Here is a 19,150-nt window from a genome sequence, read left to right on the forward strand (position 1 = left end):
TAAGTTACCCCTCTTAGGATTTAGACATCATTCTTCTACAAAATGAGTCAAACACCTTTGTTTAAAATGTCAATTATTTATTTCTGAGTACATAGATATATTGCTTAAGACAACATTTTTATATTGGGGAATAATTACATTTTATTTCACAGTAATGTAAACAAACATGGCAATGAGTAAGTTTTATTAGTGAACTGAACTCACTGATGCACAATTCTCTACACAATAATGACCAAAAACAGACATGTGTGGCATCATCTAGGATTTCTCTAGCACAGACTGAGCAGCATTAAACAGCTGCTTCCAACACATGGGGGGGGGCAAAAAAAAAAGTATATAAAAGATGCATTGAAAACTACCTCAGTACCATTTGTGTGTGCTGACAAATGGGACATGGTAGTGTGTGGGAGTAATGCAGAAACTCTCAAGCAAACTCCAGAGCATACGGTGTCTTTTCCAATAGCCTCCCACCTGTGCCTAACCAAGAACACAGGGTTTTACACTTGTTTATCTTCACACCTTCTCTATAGAACTCAGGAAATGAGTGAACAACAACAAAAAAAAAAGTGTAAACGGAAGTACAAAGGTCTACCATCTTTGTCTGCAATGTTTCACCTGTTCTGTTTATAAAAACAGGTTGTTATAGGGCTAAAGCAAGAGAAGGTCTGGACCAGGTGCACGCACGCATGCATGTGAAATAAATCACCTTGATGCTTTTCTGCCATAGTGCTTATATGGGGTAGGTAGGGGAACAGTCAGTTGAAGGGGGAGAGGGTCACATTCACCTGAGGAGGGATCTTGTACCGGCCCCACAGATTATTAGCAACATGGGCCGGTTCTCTGACGGTGGATTACACTTGGGCTCAGTTATGAGGTTTATATGTTTTCATTTGATATTCTTTTCTAGTCTAAAGATAGGTAGTCTTAGTTCAGGAAACCTCTGCTTCCGTGATAAGGCTGTGTATGAGCATGGTTGATGCACACATGCTGGAGAGAATCAAAAACCTGCCTCCTGCGGTTTGATACCGGTGTGTTTAAATGCTTTGTGCTTAGAGAATGTGTGACTTCATATTGTACATCACACCAGAAGTCAGATCCAAGGTCAGTTCCTCACCGTGTGACAGTGGCCCTTTCTATGTAAAGTTCCTATTGTGCTAAAATCACACTGAAGCCTGACAGTTGGATCACTTTTAGGAGCCTCTGTGCAGTGACTTGGACTGAAAGAGGTCAACACCTACTGACCCATCCCAACCTGCCCCTCTGCCATCATGTGCACCCCAACCACAGCCAGCCTATGGACCCATGGGTGTCCAATTCCACATGCCTCCGCTTTGGAATTGCTACTGAATCTCTGGGGGGGGCTAAACGTGAAAGTGGGCTAGAACTAAAAGCTTGATCTTGCTCTGAGCTACAGAGGGACTTTTTGTAAAAGGCCTCAGATCAGTTAGTAGATCTACTCATCTGCTTACGAGCACATGTGAACACCTGCTCGGACAGTTCAGGAGAACCAGTAGCAGCGTCCCGTTTAGCAAACCGTCCCTGAGTGTAGGCTCTCTGTGCTGGGTGACTGTAGGGAGGGGTGGTGGTGCTTTGAGGCTGAGTGGACTGGGGTGTGGAAACAGTTCAACTCCTCCGTCTTCCAGGGACAAAGCATGCGGCGAACTTAAGTGTCTCAAGCTAATCCTAAAATTTTTTAGAAACAAAGTACATAGTCACAGTTGAAGTGAGAAACAGATTACCCAGCCCCAAGACTCCTGCTCCCATTGTGCGTTTTACAATGTCTGCAAAAGTAATGGTGAAATTTCTGAAATTAAAAAATAAATAAAACTACAAAGTAGTAGGTTAAAACAGCAAAAAATTAAGAGGGTGATAGCCTGGTCTATAATGTGTGGGGAAGGAAAAGGAATGCCTCAGTAGGGCTTGGAACCCTTGTGCTTCTTCCCAGCTGTCTGGAGCTGACTAGGACATGTTTTTTTAATTTTATAATTTACTTGTATTCAGCCAACACATCATTGAAGATGTTGAGAAACTGGTGGGCGTGGTGCTCCTTAAAGACGAGGGCAGGGCGGAACCGGATGGACCTCTCTCCACAGCCACCAAGAAGAACACCTGGGGAGAACACCAGTGTGAGGTGTAATGCATCTCCCCAAACTAGTATACTTGTCCACTGAGGGGTAATATACCCCTGCCCCACTAAAAGCTGGTAGAGACCTCCTGATTACCTTTATCCCGGGTTTTGAGCAACAGGTTGTCACGGGTCACATCATCACGGGCATCAATAGCACAGAATGTTCCCTGTCCACGGGCACGACTCAACAGGTGGGGGTACTGAGTCTGATGGGGGGGTAAACCAGGCAGAGGAAGAATCCACAACTCAAGTCTACAGGAATAGTGGGGCCAATATTCCAAAGCCCTTGCAGTGTTAAAACTAACATCAGTTGTAGTAAAATGTGCTCTCATGTTATGACAAGCTGTGTGTGATGGTGCTTTCTGGATCTTGGACCAGTTACTTGCAGAGTCACACAGTGATGCATGATCAAATTAATTAATGCCTACAGCAACAATACAGTGTGTTACTTAAGGGAGATAACATTAGTCCTACATAAAGCCTCTAAGAAGCTACTGTTCGGTGTGAAGAGAAGCTACAGGAACCAAAATGACCATGTCTTTGTACCTGGAGTTCATAGAGTCCCTGCAGCAGGGCCTTCCCAGAGCGTGTCACTTCTTCCAGAAGGTTCTCTCTCCTGATGATGTTCAGTACCTCTGACAGAAACAGGTTCTTAGAAGGGTCTCCCATCCATGTGTTGAAGATCCTGTAGCCCTGGGGTTCAAATACACACAACACTTCATAGCTCATCACTGCTTCAATAAAAGCGTTTCACCCAACGCTCAGACTCAGCTGCAGAAACAGAAGTGGTGGGGTTACAGAGTTTCACAATAATGGACAAGAGACCAATACTTCACCTGCAAGGAATGTGTTTCTGCAGTAGGTGGCACCATTGCTCATTTATGGTATTACAATTTAGAGCTGTGCTACAGGGATGCAGTTATTCACATCTTATTGATAAGTGACTGGGCACAGTGGTGGCAGATACTGCATGGATGCAGCGGTGTTATGGGGCCGGGGGGGGGAGTGGGCGATAGAGCCCCCCGCGTCAGTCGTACCTTGTCAGGCTGCAGCTCATCCGTGTGGTAGTAGCCCCCCGACAGCATCTTCTTGCTAAAGGAGACTATGTCGGCCGGGTCGTCCGTGCCCCAATGCTCGTGAGCCCAAAACTTGCCCGTGGCTCCACCCCCTGTCTGGACCTCGTCTGCATGGAAGGCGCAGCCATGCTGGAAGTACCAGATGTGGGCAAGAGTGTCAAGTTTAGTTACCGTGGCCACTACAGAATGCTCACCGCTTCTCAAAATGGAAGCCAATGCTCCCTGAGTTGCTGGGCTTGATGGCTGCAAGTGAATTTGTCACAGTTCATGCAGAAGGGGCATGACGCAGCCTTCTCTTGGTTCAGAGCATGTCGGTTTCAGGAGGATGCACACCGGAGCAGACAAAGCGCGAGCACCCACGGAGTGCCCCCCCCCCATGAAAGCATATATATCCTGATGGCAAATAATGCCTATTCAGAACAGAAGACTGCCAGAAATGCCTCTGGAGGAGGGACCAGCTACCCAGAGGCAAGGATTAAACAGTGTAAGGGAAGAGGTACCTTGCGGGCAATGTTGCGCAGCTTAATGAAGAAATCGCTCGATGCATGGTTGTCTCCACCCTCCGCTTGGATGGGCTCGACGACAACGCCGGCCACTGGCTTGCCTTTCTGCCTCCACTTCACAATCAGGTCCTCCACCTGAACACACAGTTGTCTGAAACCACAGGCTAATGCATCCAAACTATGTGGGGCGTATTTTCGGTAAATGTTAATAAATTACTTCCTGCCAACTGGTTCATGCTAGCTTTCATTCATGGTTAGCAGTTAAAGTGTTCCTTTAAACTCATGTATTTTTGCTAGGCTGCCAAGGGGGTCAGCCTAGAAGTTTCATGTTCTCACTCAAATGCTTTAGGCTAGCCAACAGGCTATATAAATGGTCTGAAATGTATGTGCAGCAGTTTATGTGCAAAGCTCCATGTTTAAGTGGAAGGTAGGTTGTGATTTCTTTGTGAAACGCATGCTGGCTGTACAATGCATTGTCAACACTGAAAGATTTTGTGCAGTCAATGGCGGAAGAGCAAAACTAGGCTTTCCAGTCCTGTGTGTACTTCAGTCATGCTACCTCCCCCACTGATAATGTCTTTTAAGGGCTTTCCAGACACAAGTGTTCAACCACACTGAAGCCAGCATGCAGAGGCCACGTAAAGCATTCTGTGCCCCATCATTTTCCATTGCTCAAGTTCTCGTAGAGGGGCCAGTGGCAGGGTTGCCTCAATGTAGTTCCAGCACCTTTTCTCTGCAGTGAGTGTCAGGAGTGTGTTCGGACCTCCTCAAGACAGCGCGCCTCTTCCTGGCTATTCTCGCGTGCAAACTCCTCCAGCGGATACTGAAGCCGGGGAAAGGGGGCGATGGGCCAGTCCAGCGATGGGATGTCCAGCTTGTGGATGACCTTGGAGTGGGTGGTTGCCAAGCAGCCTGTGAACAAAGCCAGTTGGAGCAGTGAAAAAAGAGCAATAGCCAAGACTGCTCCGTTATTCACATGAGATGGTTATATTTTTGGAGCCAAGAACTACATTAGGATCCTTCCTTACGTTGTTGGCTGAACCATTGAACTGCTTAGCATTAACGTCATTAGCAATGATGTGCTGGGATTTTAGCAGTACATTTCCTATGTTCAGGCAAGAGGGCATTGGTAGCTCAGTGGATAGAGTAGTGGATTACTAATCAGAAGGTTGTCAGTTTTCCACTGTCGGGCCCTTGAGCAAGGCCCTTAACCCTCAGTTGCTCAAGTTGTGTTCAGTCAGAACTCTAAGTTGCTTTGGATAAAAGCATAAGCTAAAACACCAAAAATGTAAATATAGGAGAAGTGAGCCTAGCTCACTTATACAAACCCAAAGTCCTGCCATGGAACCCTCCCATGAATGACAAGATGCTCAGATCTGGACACCCTGGGGCCTGTTTAAACAAACAAACATAAGAACAAGCCAAACTGAGTGTGTGTGCTGCATCTGTTTATGACCAGGAAGTGTTCCCCATTTGGCTTCTAGGTTCTAAAGCCAGTGGAGAACAGAATGCTCATGTTTGTTGGGCAGCATTTGGTTAGTTTGTCAGCAAATGAGGAGCAGAGGTGCAGTGGCACCAGTCTCTGCAAGGCCGGACAACACCGCCAGCAGATGGGATCAAACACCACAGCTCTCACACGACAAGCTTTAGCTCGTTACAATCTCCCCCCCAACATGAACAAGAGCAGATTATGGCCTGCAAAGTTTCAGAACCATTTAAGTAAATGAACGTGTTCGATTCCTTTCAGCTGGACTGCTAACACATTAAATGGAAGTCTGGTTTACAAAACTGGATACACAGCATAAATAACATTTTCCATAACATTTTTGTAAATGGATGAACATGCAGAATATTGTCCACTCTATGAGCATTTAAAAAAAAAATCTTGCTAACAAATATTGTTCTTACGCAGTAACAAAGCTATTCTATAAAATTAACACACGAATTGACTCATGAGTGGTTACCTGGTTAATCATGCAGGAGCTCATTTCTTCTGGTGAAGGGCCACTGGCACCCCTTTCTTTGTTCTAGAGGCATACAATCACAAAAAAATAAATTGACCAACTGTCAAATTTACAGAACAGATATCAATGACAGCTGATTAACAGTCAACATTACACACATGTACACAGTGTATGTTTAGACCTTTATGCAATGCAGTGTAATAGCACAGAAAAAGAAAGTAATATTTTTGACCAGTGTTTTCAGTATGTCTTAATGAATCATGATGGGCCATGTGAGGTGTTAATGGAGCACACTCACTCTGTACCAGATGAACATGGACTTGAAGGCATTCTCATTGGAGCAGGAGCCACATGCCATAGTCTGCAACCGAGTCATGCCGCTTGGAGCAACCTGGTGGTGAACCAAGAATTAGACACCGGGCCCGCGAAGTGGCAATGCCAGGGTCGAGGTACGACTGCTTCAGCAGGGGTTTATAAGCACCTGATCAGCATTAGCTGGTTGGTGTTGACAAATATTCTTATCAGAAGAGTCCATTTCGCAGCAATACTTTTTAAATCTTCCACTGGATAGACTTGACTTTGGGCCATCCTGCACTCCAGCCCTTCAGGACCAGAGTTGGGTGTCTTTGCATTGAAACAGAGGATCGTAGGTTCACCACACTGGAGTTTGTGCAGGGGCTGCCTTTCCAACAAATTGATTGTACTGCTCTGAATACAATTTAATTTGAGCATTTTTAAACTGGACCTTTAACTAGGTCGTAGTGAAGGATGCACCATTTTATAACCTTTATAGCACATAAGATATTCGTGAAGTGAAAGGATGCTGGGCATTTTCTACCCTATTGCATAGAAAAGTTTAACTGTGCTGTTCAATGTCTTTATAATATGGCTGTATTGGGTACTTTAAAAAAAAAAAATTCTAAATAAAAATCTTTTGCAATACAGGTTCAACAAAAGTTTACAATATGCAAATATACCTTCTAGCAAGTCACCCTTTTTATTTTATTGTGTCATTACCAGTTTCAGATACCCAGAACAGTGTTTAGTGGGTGCTTTGATGAATTACAGTATGTTCATCAAATGAAAACTAAATAACGCAAGTCTTAAACTATTTCGTATCAAGGGTTTATAAACATTTTTAATGATGTCACAAGATAAATCATTCTATTAGGTTGCAAAATTATTTTACACAGGGCTTTCTGCCAAAGCCCCCTCTCTTAGAAGTACCCCACTCCAAACTCAAGCACCCCGCAATTCCCAACCAGCACTCACCGACAGGAGGGTCTCAATCAGCTTTTCTGGAAAGTTCTCAGGTGGCAGAATCCCAAGGGCTGGCCGGTTGACAAATGCACTCTGCGAAAAGCACAAAATATACTGTTTTAGTGAGCGCCAAAGTGCCGAGGGAAGACAGACTGCTCCATTTCAGTCAGGGCTCTCCACCAGCGCCTGTGCATAAATATGTCAGCAAGGAACTAAGAGAAAGGCCTGTGAAAGCACTGCTATAAAACAAAATGGAGTCACAGTCATTCTGAGTCTCAATAAAGCAGGTGGAACGGTCCCGATCACACGCAACACCCTCCTCGCATCCCCGCCCCCCAAATGCTGGCGTCTCACCGGATGAGCTCAACCGGTATGCTCCCTTGAGACATGTACACTGGGAGGAACTAGGTCTTACCAGGTTGTTGGGATTTGTAACTGCCTTCATTAAAGCTGGATGATTGTAACCTGGAAAGAACAATAATGAAAAAGATTTGTCAGATATGTCTTTAATTATTAAAGCAAATGATTATTCTTTTAATATAGTGAGGGAACACTGGATAGAGACAGTACTGCACGAACACATACATGCACACACCTCCATCCAGCAATCCACAATTCAGTCAAGAAGCTACAAGGACACACATGAACACAGGAGATGCTGCTGCCAAGATGGCTAATTGACTAATCACACTTCTGTAAAAATAGAGATGGTTAGTCATGCCAGCTGTGTTAAACACCTGGGGGTCAATTCCATATCGCTTCAACCCAGTTATCTCTTAAGGCAATTCATCATGTTCCATTTACACCGCCAGATAAACCACCTAAGCACAATTGCAAAAAAAATTAAATCAGAGCCAATTATTGGCTTATCTGAATGCAGCTTTGCTATATTGAGTAATAGGATAATATAAATATCTCTTGGGAGCAGTTTTCTATTGTGAACTTTTCAAATTAGTTTAATGACCGAGGCATATGCCAGATGTACATGGGCACAAAAGTGCAGATTGAACAGGAGATAGCTAGTTACAGCATGCAGAGGGGATAGCATGAACGTGTGATGTGCGCCGAGAGCGGACAACCTCCAACTGACTTTCTCCCCCCACCCACCCTCATCAGAGTCTGGATTACATAAGTGTCCCTGTTATCACCAGCACAGAGCATTTTATAAGCCAACTCTGTATGGGACACTGTGCACTTTGGACGATCCGACCATTGGAAATGAGGAACTGTTGCAAACAGTTTACTTTGGAGATAAGTATATAATCAAGGTGACCTGAATGCATCTGGCAACAAGTTAATGGCCCATTTCATTCCTGCGTTTGATGGAATTGTTTCTTATTAACTGCCAAGATAATTGCGCAAACAGCCGAGGAGAAGCAGCAGTGGCACTATTTGCGCGAAGCCAGTAAACCTGCCCAGGAGGCTGGTAAACATGAACTGACGGTGCCTTCGACCTGTGCAAATATGAAAATCCACCCCCCACCCCCCTTTTGCATTTCTTTAAGATTTTTTATTTATTATTATTATTATACATGGCTAAATGAAACAGCTGTCTTAGCCTTGCATAGCCTTCATGTTTCTCAGGCAGAAAGAGCCACTCCTGTGCCAGCTCTGCACGAAAACAGAGGTCTGCTGAGAAAGTAGAATAGTGAACAGAGTGCCACTTTCTGCCTGCTCTAGGAGAGCTGACGGCACCAGCGAGTTGGGCAGAGGAGGTGGTAGTGGAGTCCCGCTCGGGGAAGCGTGCATGACGGTGGCAGGGTGATGCCCTGCACATGGCTTTACGCAGAGCAGCACACTTCATTGAGCTTCCCTCGCACACAGTCTCAGGGAGGATGTGGGGCAGGATGAGCACCTGCTGCCTCTCGCCCTGTGTGCATGCATGCACACGTGCCATTGAGCACTGGCTTGTGTGCCTTACGTGCACACACCCACGCATGTGCACACTGTGCATAAGGCAGGAGAAATTCCCACAGTAAGCATGTGGATGTGTGCCTCTCACACATGGGCCCGTGTGACCATTCAGCCTCTCAGTGAGTGGATAGTACAAATTCCCTCCAACACACAGATACGTGCACAGTCCTCTCAGTGCTCTGGCCTTCTCCTCGAGTGTTTTGTTGTGTAGGGTGTTGGAGAGGGCCCGCGAGAAGCTTCATTGTAACAGAACACAAGTCACCTTTCAGCGTGCAGCATCTGACCACTGTCGTGGGAAGTAGTAGTGTGCATCTCTCCATCTTTGCTATATTGATAGGGCAGAGCCTGTGTGTTCTTTTAAAGATGCTGAAATCCTGATGCATGCCTTCATTATTTCTAGGGTAGACTACTGCAACTCTGTTCTACAGTTTACCCTGTAAAACTCTCCACGCTACCTGCAAAATTCTGAATATACTGAAGAGAGTCCAAATACATAAAGAAATCTGCCCATATTAAACCCATTCTTCAGTTTCAGAGCATATGCACTATAAAATCCTGAAGTTGGCCTTCAAAGTGCTGCATGCCCTTCTAACCATCTATTTTCCTAAACTACCACCTGCCCCAGCGCACAAACTAATGTCCCCTAATTCTGGTCTACTAGCTGTTCTTGGGTCCAGGCTGTCCATCATGGGGGGTAGGTCTCAGTGTTGCTGCCCCTACCTTCTGGAAGTCCTTACCCACATCTATTTGTTCTTTCACACTCCTACCCATAAAGCCTTCTCAAAGCACTTGGATTCCTTCCTTCCTTTATACTTCGTTAGAGGCTTTTTTCCTTCTCCACTTAAAATTGCAATTGGGTATGTGAAAAGCACTATACAAGTAATTTTACATCAATAATAATAAAGATTACACTTAATTTTTGTCCAAATGATACGGGGCATGAGAAAGAAATGAAGTCACGTGCTCGTTAATCTGGCCAAGGCTAAGCCACCTCTCCTGCAGGCATATGGGAGAGCGCTCAGTTTTAAGACTGACTGACTGACCAAATCAATGACCAATCGGTCTGGAACAGGGAGAGAAAAGAGAGCTCCCCTATACAGCTACGTTTGATTGGTGTGCCAGATAATTAAAATTTGGTCATTTAGCTGCCAGTCACACATTATCGCAATGACTAATGCTCCTGGAAAAGAACATGTATGCCCCACTAGACTGGAATCCTTGTAGACTGGAAGCTTGTATAGGCTCCCAAACTGCACTGCCTAAACAATCATTTTGTTTTACGCCAGTGACTTCAGTTAGTCATGATGCCATTTCTCCAGGCATTTACATCTGCACGAAGCCTTTTAGAACACATGTTCTATGTCTCCATTGTCTGAATTGTCTTTTAGAACATATGTGCCATGTCTCCTTTGCACAGAAAGCTTGGGAGGACCATTTAACAGGATAGTTTAAACAAACACTAATTCACCAGCTTTCACTCATACTTAGGCACATTAGCACTGCATGGTTAGACTTCCATTTTAATCAAATTAATTGCATCCGACATTGTGACCTCTTCAGTTAGTTGCCATTTAGTACATTACCATACTGTAGTGTTTAGCACTACAAAAAGGCATTAAAATATTCTCTAGAAAAAACAAAACCCATCTTGGCATCACTCAGCTCTAACGAATCACGTAAACTTCTGTTGAGTCAGACCAATCAGAGGTACTCCTGATTAAATGTCGTTAGCATTCTTAATATACCATGGGTTGAAGCAGTTTGAAAAATGAATGGGAATTACACGGCAAATACAACATTAGGTCAAACAAGTACAGCCATAGTTTTGATCATTTTTGTAACCCAGGTGTGTTTGTAATGGACAGCATGAGTTCAGAGGTAACAGGGCTTACCTATGGGCACAGAGGAGATCTGGGTGTACAGATCCAGCATTCGGTTTCCATCAGCATCCACCAGATAGTTCCCTCGGCTCTCCTCATAGTTGCAGAAAAAATTAATTGCACCGACATTCTGTGAAAAAACAGAAGACAGAAGGGGATGAATCACATTGTGCTAGAGCCCTAAAGTTATTTAAACACTTACAAAATACTTCATCATGCTGTGTTAATGATGGGGAAATTCACTTGCTATTGAGCTGAATGCAGAGACTGATGTGTTGACACTGCACCAAACCATTAACCAATGGAAGAATCACTCAAACTGCTGCACGCAGGACAGTATGCTAATTCACACCATTCCTCCCCCCAAAAGAAAATGGGCCTCATTCATTATACTCTGTGAATGAAATTTCTTTTTAAAACCCACTTATGCAGTTTTCTTGTGGACTGTCATTCACCGGTTTTCTTATTTGGCATTTGTTAGGTAAGAACAGAATCTATACACCCTCAAGAGCACACTTATACACATGTTAGTGCAGGCATTTGAAGTGCTCAGTACATTTTCTTCCAGTCTACAGTTGTACAATGTTATGGGATTATAATTACAGTAATATAATTAATATTTAATAATTATTACAATATTATTACAATATTACAATAATTATTAATATTGTAATAATATTGTAATTCATTAATTTAGAAAGCATTATGGTCTTATTCACATAATTTATATTATTTGGGAACCATTCAATAAATCAGTAAAATAAAGGTTGCATCTGTGTGTCTACTGTACAGTAATTAACAAAAAAAGGCGGAATTTCAAGCAATAAAATCAGAAATCTGGTGGTTCGAATCTTATTCAAAAATAAAAATTGTGAGAAATAGTTGGAATTCTGAGAAATAAGTCACAGTTAAGCAAACCTGTTTTTGACATGGCCGAAAGAGGCTTCCATAGATTTGTGTGCACACAGGCCTGCAGTCTCATTCCATTTTACGAGGATTGGAGGGGTATTGACTTATGCTAATGACCTGGCACATGCCTTCAGTTTACAAGGACAACGGGATTAGTCATTAAGAACAAAGGATTCCAACAATTCTGCGGTTTAAGAACGTCATGAATCTGTCGACTTTTGACCTCATAAAAGAACAAAAGTTAAACTACAAAAAAACCTAGGAAGATGTTGGTGAATAAGGGTCAATATTTGAAAAATCCATGCAGTAATAAACAATTTCATAACAGTGAGGGGTAACATGAACTTTTGCCTATTTCAGGAAGAGAGCAGCAGTGCTGTGTTGCAATATGCCCTCGAGCTGTACAGTCACTGGTTCAGACCAGTGATGCAACCTACGTTGGTGTACGGCACATGCCTCTTCATGGTGCTAGCCAGCCCCCCTCCCCAGTCAGACTGGATACCACAGAGTAATTCCACATTAAATGCACAGTAATCTGCAACTTAAAAAAAAAAAGAAGAGCCAACTACACTATCACTGTGTGAATCTAGTAAACAAATTCTCTTTTGGTGCCAAAATCATTAAAACATTTGCATGTGTGATGAACAGATTATGACTATACTGAAGTAAAAGTCAAGGCCATTGTAAGCTTGGGAGCCATATCCTAACAAATCTGGGCAATTAGTTTCATCCCTGCTTGTCAGCTCCAGTCGGTGTCCTTGTTGAAGCCACAGCAAGAAACGTGCGGGATGATGCCTTGTCGATACATGCAGGTTTTATCAGCAGTTATTTTTCACACACTCCAGTTCAGACTACCACACTAGTCTATTTACTGCAAGAGCAGCACTGACTAAGCCTAGTCCTCAGAGTCCTGTGCAGGGGCTGCTTCACCAGCCACTCCAGCACACACCTGCTCCTGGAACTTGTCAACCATCACCCATTAAAAAAAAAATCAAAAACAAAAAACAAAACCCCAGGACATCTAACCAATCAATGATCAAAGCCCGATCCGTACTTCAAGTATGGCTTGGATTGAAACACCATGCTTCAAGACTCATGTAAGACGCATCAAGACTATTCTGTCCTGGCTCCTAGATGGTGAGATGAACTTCCTCTTGACTGCCTGGACAGCAGAGTCCCTTGCAGTCTTCAAACACAGACTGAAGACCCATCCATTTGTGGAATATTTAAATGACCACTATCCTGCGCCTATTTTGACGAAAACTCTAAGCTTATTGCAGGGTCTTGTTTAATGCACTTGTTATCCGTTATAGAGCTTGTGTGTTGTGCACTTCTAGGCATCAGCATTGATCCCTGTATTTCTACAGTATTCTAGATCATTGGTATATTGGACTCCAACCTACTGGCTATGTTACAAAAGTGCTATGTAATTTAGTCATAGAATGTAAGTCGCTATGGACAAGAGCATCTGCCAAATGTTGTAAATGTAACCATCCACCAACCCACCTCCAATTTGCCACTAGTACAGGCTAATGACTTGTGCCAGAAAGCCCCAGAGGAACATCACACGTGGACAACTTGCCTTTGCTAACTATTCTGTGTTGATTAATGGGTACCTGATACAACTTCAGAGCTCATGAAAGTAATAAAGTACAGTTGGAAGGCAGTGATCATTCTGGCTAAAGTTCAATCCCAATGCAACTCTATCTCTTACCTGAATTTCCCCAAGCTGCTTCTTTAACTCCTAGAGAGACAGAGACAGAGCATTCTGATATCTTTAATATTAAGAGGAAATCAATCAATGAATGTAATGTCCCTTTGGGATTAAGTTTGCAAAACCTATAGAAGAGAAATTGTCCTGCAGTCTTAAATCTTGCTTTACTAGAGCAGAGTAAACAATGAATGAGGAAGTGGCCAGATGTTGAGTATTAACCTGCGACTTGGGCCCTGGAACCGGGGTCTTCATGGAAGGTGCGTCGTATTCGAACTCTGACAAAGTCTTCGGGGCCGTTTTACTGACATACCTGCAGCCTAAAAAGATATAAGCTAAATTAAATATGTAGTGCGATGTGTTCCATTAGAAGGCTGGTTTGATGCAGCTTCTCCTGGTAACAAGGTTCTAATGTTTTCATGCATAAGCACTTGTCAGTGTGTACTGTAAATGATCCTGGCCAGTGATTAAAATGTCAGGAGGACTGTAGCAATTGTGGATGACATTAGATATATGATCTACAGTACTGTGATTCCCCCCCCTCAGAGGTATACCCAAGAGTCCCCATCAAAGCTAGACAGGAGCAGTCACCCATTATCATACTGAGTAACTTCAGACTCTGGGTTTGGGTTTACTCTGGGTTTGGTCTTTGGGCCTTTTACCTGAAGCCACAAGGCGCAGGTTGTGGCGCAGGGAGAAGGTCAGGAGCACAGAAGCCATGGGCAGCGCTCAGATAGAGAGAGAGAGAGCGTGAGAGCAGACAGAGCACCTGCCTTTTACTGCACCTGGGGAATAAAGATGGTTTAGGACAGAAAGCATTCATGCAGTTATGCACCACCAAAAAAAAAAAAGATTCAATGCCATGTGTACCAGGATGCTAAAGCTTTATGCATTTAGCCAGAGTCTTTAAAAACAGATCTCACTGACTTTCAAAGGGAAATTTATTCAAAGCTTGTTTAAACACGAGCAACGCAATACTGTTTATGAACCAAGTGCTTGTGGACTCACTAGTGATTTACATTAGATTTACATGATTGGCTCCTATAGCACAAAGAACACAAACACTGGTGTGCTGGTGGCCGAGACAGTAAAAAGAGGGGATCCAAAAAAGACTAGACTGAGAATCAACATTTAATAGCTTCGAGCTCAAGTGTACAATTCTTTATCATTTCTGTGCACAAAGGACACACAAGTGCAACTTATTTGGGTACATTAAGATATGGCTTGAAGCAAGTTTTCAAATAAAATGGTCACATCTGAAAGGTCAGGAGAAAAAGACAGGTGATTATACAAACTGTGTCACAATTAATTGGGGCCACCTAGGTGACTTGAGCTCTCAACATGTCCTTAAGACCTTGGGGTACTATTGCCACCACACTTGTCAGACTAAGAGCAAGACACCATGGAGTCCCCTACCTGCAAGGGACCAACCTGAGGGCCAGTTTCAGCACCACTGACCGCTCCCACAGGCCCCCCAAGCAGGTCAAGCACTGACCAGCCCAACTGTGGCCATCAACCTGTGCTGACCCACAAAGGGGCAGCCGCATGTTTGCCTGCTCATAATTACAACATAGCTTTTGTCATCAGCACTTTTTGACTTTTTGTGGCCATTTTGTATCCAGCAGAGAAGGCTGTAAAAGGCGAGGACAACACTCCTCTTGGAGACGAACACAGCTTTAAGTGGGCCAGCAGACTGTTGACCAATACAGGCTCCCTAAGGGACCACTCAATCTCCCAACAGGCATGCACATGCATGCCCACACGCTGATTATTTGGGACAGACGCTGGCTGACCTCTACACAAGGGAAACCTGACTACATGATTTGATTTATTTATTAAGTTCTTGTCTCAAGAGAAAATGCGATATATACAGTGTGCTTACACTCCCTGGGTGCATGTGAAGAATGAATGACTGAACTCTAAGCACTTCATAAGGCTTTAGTATGGTGATCAGACAAAAATGCTTAAAGAGGCTAATATTTCACCTTGAATTTTTCTTCATTAAACACATTTAAAACAACCCCAAAACAGGCTTAATCTTGGGTCAGAAACCCCTCCCTAGTTACCCATAATGCAGAACTGCTTACTCCTGCTGGCCAACAATAACAGCACGCGTTACCCGTACGCACATACGCTGGAACCAGTGAACAAAGCAACTGAGTAAGAGTCAGCCCCGTGCAAGCGTCAGCACACGTCACCCCTTCTATTCTGGAACAGGGGGAGAGCTTATGTAACCGTAGCAATGTAAGCAGGAAGATTCCAGATGCTCCTCTCCTCAGAAGCCCCCCACCCAGACAACACCTCAACTGGATGGAACTGGTTAGTCAGAGATGTTATGCAAGCAAAGATCCATCCTCGTCATTCTGGGTACAGCCCCCCCCCCCCCCCCCCCACAACAAAGCACAGTGCCGTCTCTGAGGGAAACATCCTAGGGCTGAGAATGGGCCTGATTACATTCTGATTTGAGTCTCATGCTCATTAAAAGCCGAAATGCCACAGCCCAGAGGAGCAGGAACGCTGGGTTGTTGTGAAGGCAAATGCATGTCAAACATCATCCTGCTGATACAGCCACCTGTAAACATCCACGTTCAGACAAGGTGGCGCTTAGCCCTGCATGAACCCTAGCGTTCTGCTCCTTCTCGTGGTGCCTCCCCTACACTCCTCCCTGACACCAAGCTCCACTTCACATACTCGTTATTCATGGGGATCCCAGATCGGCCACAGCACCGGGGGAACTTTTCATGGCATGCAATGGTGGGTCTTTGGAGGTTACTCGAGCTGGCTTCCCATCTTGGGATTGCCCAGCACACGGAAACCCAGCGGAGGCCAACCCCCTGTGTGAGTAGTCAGTAACAGCATCAACATGACCACTGGTGTCTGCTAGCAGGTAACGCATGTGGTGCCTCCATTTTGATTATATTTCAACTGTGTGCAACTGATTGCAGGTCTAGTTCATAGGTTAGATGGTGCAGCATTTTCTCCATTGTGAGCAGAGATGAGAACACCCAGAGATTCACATCAAAGGTTCTGTGAGTTATGTTAGGAGATGCTATGATTCCCTGTGATTAGTCTGAGGAGATAAGGATCACCACGGTATTCCACAGCATTCTCTCGCAAGTGATTCATTAACTTATTTGCATTTTCTCAAAACTCTGGTCAGGGGTTTCTTATCAAGTCTCAAATAAATAGCATTTACATCATGTTCAGTAGAAAATGCATATCTCCTCTCAGTCATTTATACACAAACCATCCATTTAGCCTCTAAACCTGCCAAACCACAGGAGTACACAAGGCCTCTACTCATTTTCTGTGGCAACAGAAGAGAAAACTGAACACATTCAGGGGCTGCAGGGAACAAAGCTCCTCTCCAGATATGACCCCACAGTTGTCAAGGTAACTACTAGAAGGAAAAAAAACCCAAACATTTTCTTGATACAAGGATACTTTCTGGCTCCCTTCTCTGTATAGCAGATCAAGCTCTGCCAGAGAGAAGTGCTTAAAAAGTACTAGTTTCAGAGTACCTACCATATGAAACCAACTGATTTACGTGAAGTTCTATTCAAGAGAAGATGTTACTTGGAAGATGTATAAATCAGTCTGTACTGTAACCCTAAAAGTGGTGCAAGGCGTCTTATTGACAGCTTGGCATCTTATTAGGGCAAAAACATCTCCAACAAAGGCTGAAGACTGCCACCCTACCAGGGACCAACAGGAGGTGAGCTCTGACCACTGGACCAAACAGCCAGCTCCCTGGCATAGCAGCCAGAGCACCTACCTAACCTTCCCAAGTCTCCATCACAGTCTCCTTACCAATTAGAACACCTGAGAATTTGGTCTCCTGGTGTTCTAACTGGTGTTGCTCAGCAGCCACCATGCAGAAGATAAGCAAGTGCAAATTGGCCTACAAGCTTGGCAGAGAAAGTTATTGAACTTGAACTTGCTTACTTTAAGCATTCTTCCAATATGAGTGGTGGGAAATTCATGCATTTTTCTGCTGTTTTAGCTCTGCCATTTGTGGACAGAAAGTTCCCCTCATCTCTCTATGTCCACGGAAATCAAGGACATTTATACAGGAGAAACACCGTAAACACAGTTGCATCCTGTGTACCAAAGCTCCTGTTAACTACACTTTCCACTCAACATTGGGGCATAAGAAATGCCCATAATGCACTCCAGCAAACTTTCAAAGCACCGGATCTCCACCTGTATGACAGCCAACCAGATGGCATGAGCGGAGTGATGTCTTGCCACAGGTTTACAGCAGGCAGGATGAGGCATAAACCAGCTCCATTATCAGTCAGTCAAGTCCTGCAAGCATGGAAAAACCCGTGCCAAGGTGCAACATGGAAACACAATGATCCTGACTAACGAGGTTATTCGTTGGGCAAAATATACAAACACCCCAAGGCTGTATGAATTGCTGAATTGTTTGATAAACTGAAAACTATGTACACACACTTAGATTTGCCTTGTGGTATTATTGATAAGTAACTCAATAACATACAGGAATGCTTAGACGTCTTCTTTACAGACATAGGGAGTAGTGTGAAACATGCGTCTTTAAACTTTGCAGAAAGTGTGTGTAAGCTCACTTACGCCACTGCCTAGGAAGGTACTTGCTGCTATATTAAGTCAATTCTTTATTAGCCACTTAGATTTGCTACAAAGTTGCCATAGATTCCTGTAATTTGGCCTATCGAACGAAGACTTGCATCAGTAGATTTGGGGTCTCCGCAAGCATTTGAAAGATGTCAGCATGACAGCCCATTCAAAACATACCTCAACATCTCTAACGCTGGCGTAAGGTGCAAGTTTACATGTCTAATGTGAAGAAATAAGTTAACCTGTTCGTTAGCCACTTCGAAAGCGAGGTCAACACAAAGTTCTAACATTCTACACCAACAAAATCGAACCAGGATGAAGAAACGGTTTTCCGGCTCCGACCGGATTCAGCCTGTCAGTAATACCGTTACAGAAAAGCAGTTTCTACCAAGTCTCTTAACTGCGACGTGTCGAGAGCGCAGTTAGCTGGCTAGATTGAATGTTTAAAAGATTCCTGTCAATCGATTACTATAACGTCAACGCTTTACCACTTGATATCCGCACAAAACTAAGCAATTACACGACTAGAATAAATAACAATAATAATAAGCGTCATCATCTCCTCAAACAAATACAGCTTTTTAATGCATTCTTGGTTTAAACACAAACAGCACTAGACGCGACTGCTACAGGTCCCTCGTTTTAAAAAGACAGCGCTTACCAAGCCAGCTTTATGCACGCCGATAAATTGCAAAGGTCTTTTATGTCTATTCTGAAGCATAAATTCAGCTGTTTGCCGTGCAAATAGGGAAGAGCCGCAGCCTGCCCTTACATCGCTCGAGCACTGGCTTCAATATAGAGGGGCAGGCCTTCAGGCCAGATTTTCTTATATAGCCAATAGAACAAAAGGAATCGCCTCTTACTGTACGGAATTGACAACGATTGGCGAAAAACCTACATCACACAGCAGGAGGCGGGACAAAAACACGTAGGTGCGCTTTAATTGGGTAAAATCATTGCAGATAATAAGCGTTGATTAAACCGAACAAATGCGTAATAACCGATTCACCTGCAATGGCAGCACATCACAGCATATCAATTTAGAATCGATCTCGTTTTTAATGCAGCCTGCGTGGTGCGTTTTGGTCATTTCTGTTAAAAAGGCCTATGAAATATTATTTCCTCTAGTCATCATTACATGAGACAGAGCTCATTTTTAAAAATATTAAACACTTTATTTTGGAAGGTTGAAAATGGTTAATC

The 19,150-nt window shown here is 43.8% G+C and overlaps 1 protein-coding gene across 4 annotated transcripts; it reads right to left on the reverse strand.

The window, feature by feature from the left end:
* Window positions 1-60: 60 nt before the first annotated feature.
* abat (4-aminobutyrate aminotransferase) lies at window positions 61-18,748 on the reverse strand. Of its 4 annotated transcripts, none has more exons than XM_027002720.2 (16): window positions 18,609-18,696; window positions 14,008-14,130; window positions 13,568-13,665; window positions 13,349-13,378; window positions 10,738-10,855; window positions 7,347-7,396; window positions 6,944-7,024; window positions 5,970-6,062; window positions 5,672-5,734; window positions 5,036-5,099; window positions 4,471-4,619; window positions 3,705-3,842; window positions 3,166-3,333; window positions 2,675-2,821; window positions 2,223-2,334; window positions 61-2,109 (listed from the first exon to the last, which is right to left on the reverse strand). In XM_027002720.2, exons 2-16 carry the CDS (start codon window positions 14,063-14,065, stop codon window positions 1,988-1,990), a joined length of 1,491 nt encoding a protein of 496 aa, XP_026858521.2. In that variant the 5' UTR covers window positions 14,066-14,130; window positions 18,609-18,696; the 3' UTR covers window positions 61-1,987. The 4 variants fall into 4 exon arrangements, with proteins under 4 accessions (XP_026858521.2, XP_026858522.2, XP_026858523.2 ...); XM_027002721.2 differs by lacking the exon at window positions 18,609-18,696 and adding an exon at window positions 17,549-17,653; XM_027002722.2 differs by lacking the exon at window positions 14,008-14,130 and having other exon boundaries at window positions 18,609-18,676.
* Window positions 18,749-19,150: the final 402 nt, after the last annotated feature.

The sequence above is a fragment of the Electrophorus electricus genome, chromosome 1 (genome assembly GCF_013358815.1).
Source record: "Electrophorus electricus isolate fEleEle1 chromosome 1, fEleEle1.pri, whole genome shotgun sequence".
Lineage (NCBI taxonomy): Eukaryota > Metazoa > Chordata > Actinopteri > Gymnotiformes > Gymnotidae > Electrophorus > Electrophorus electricus.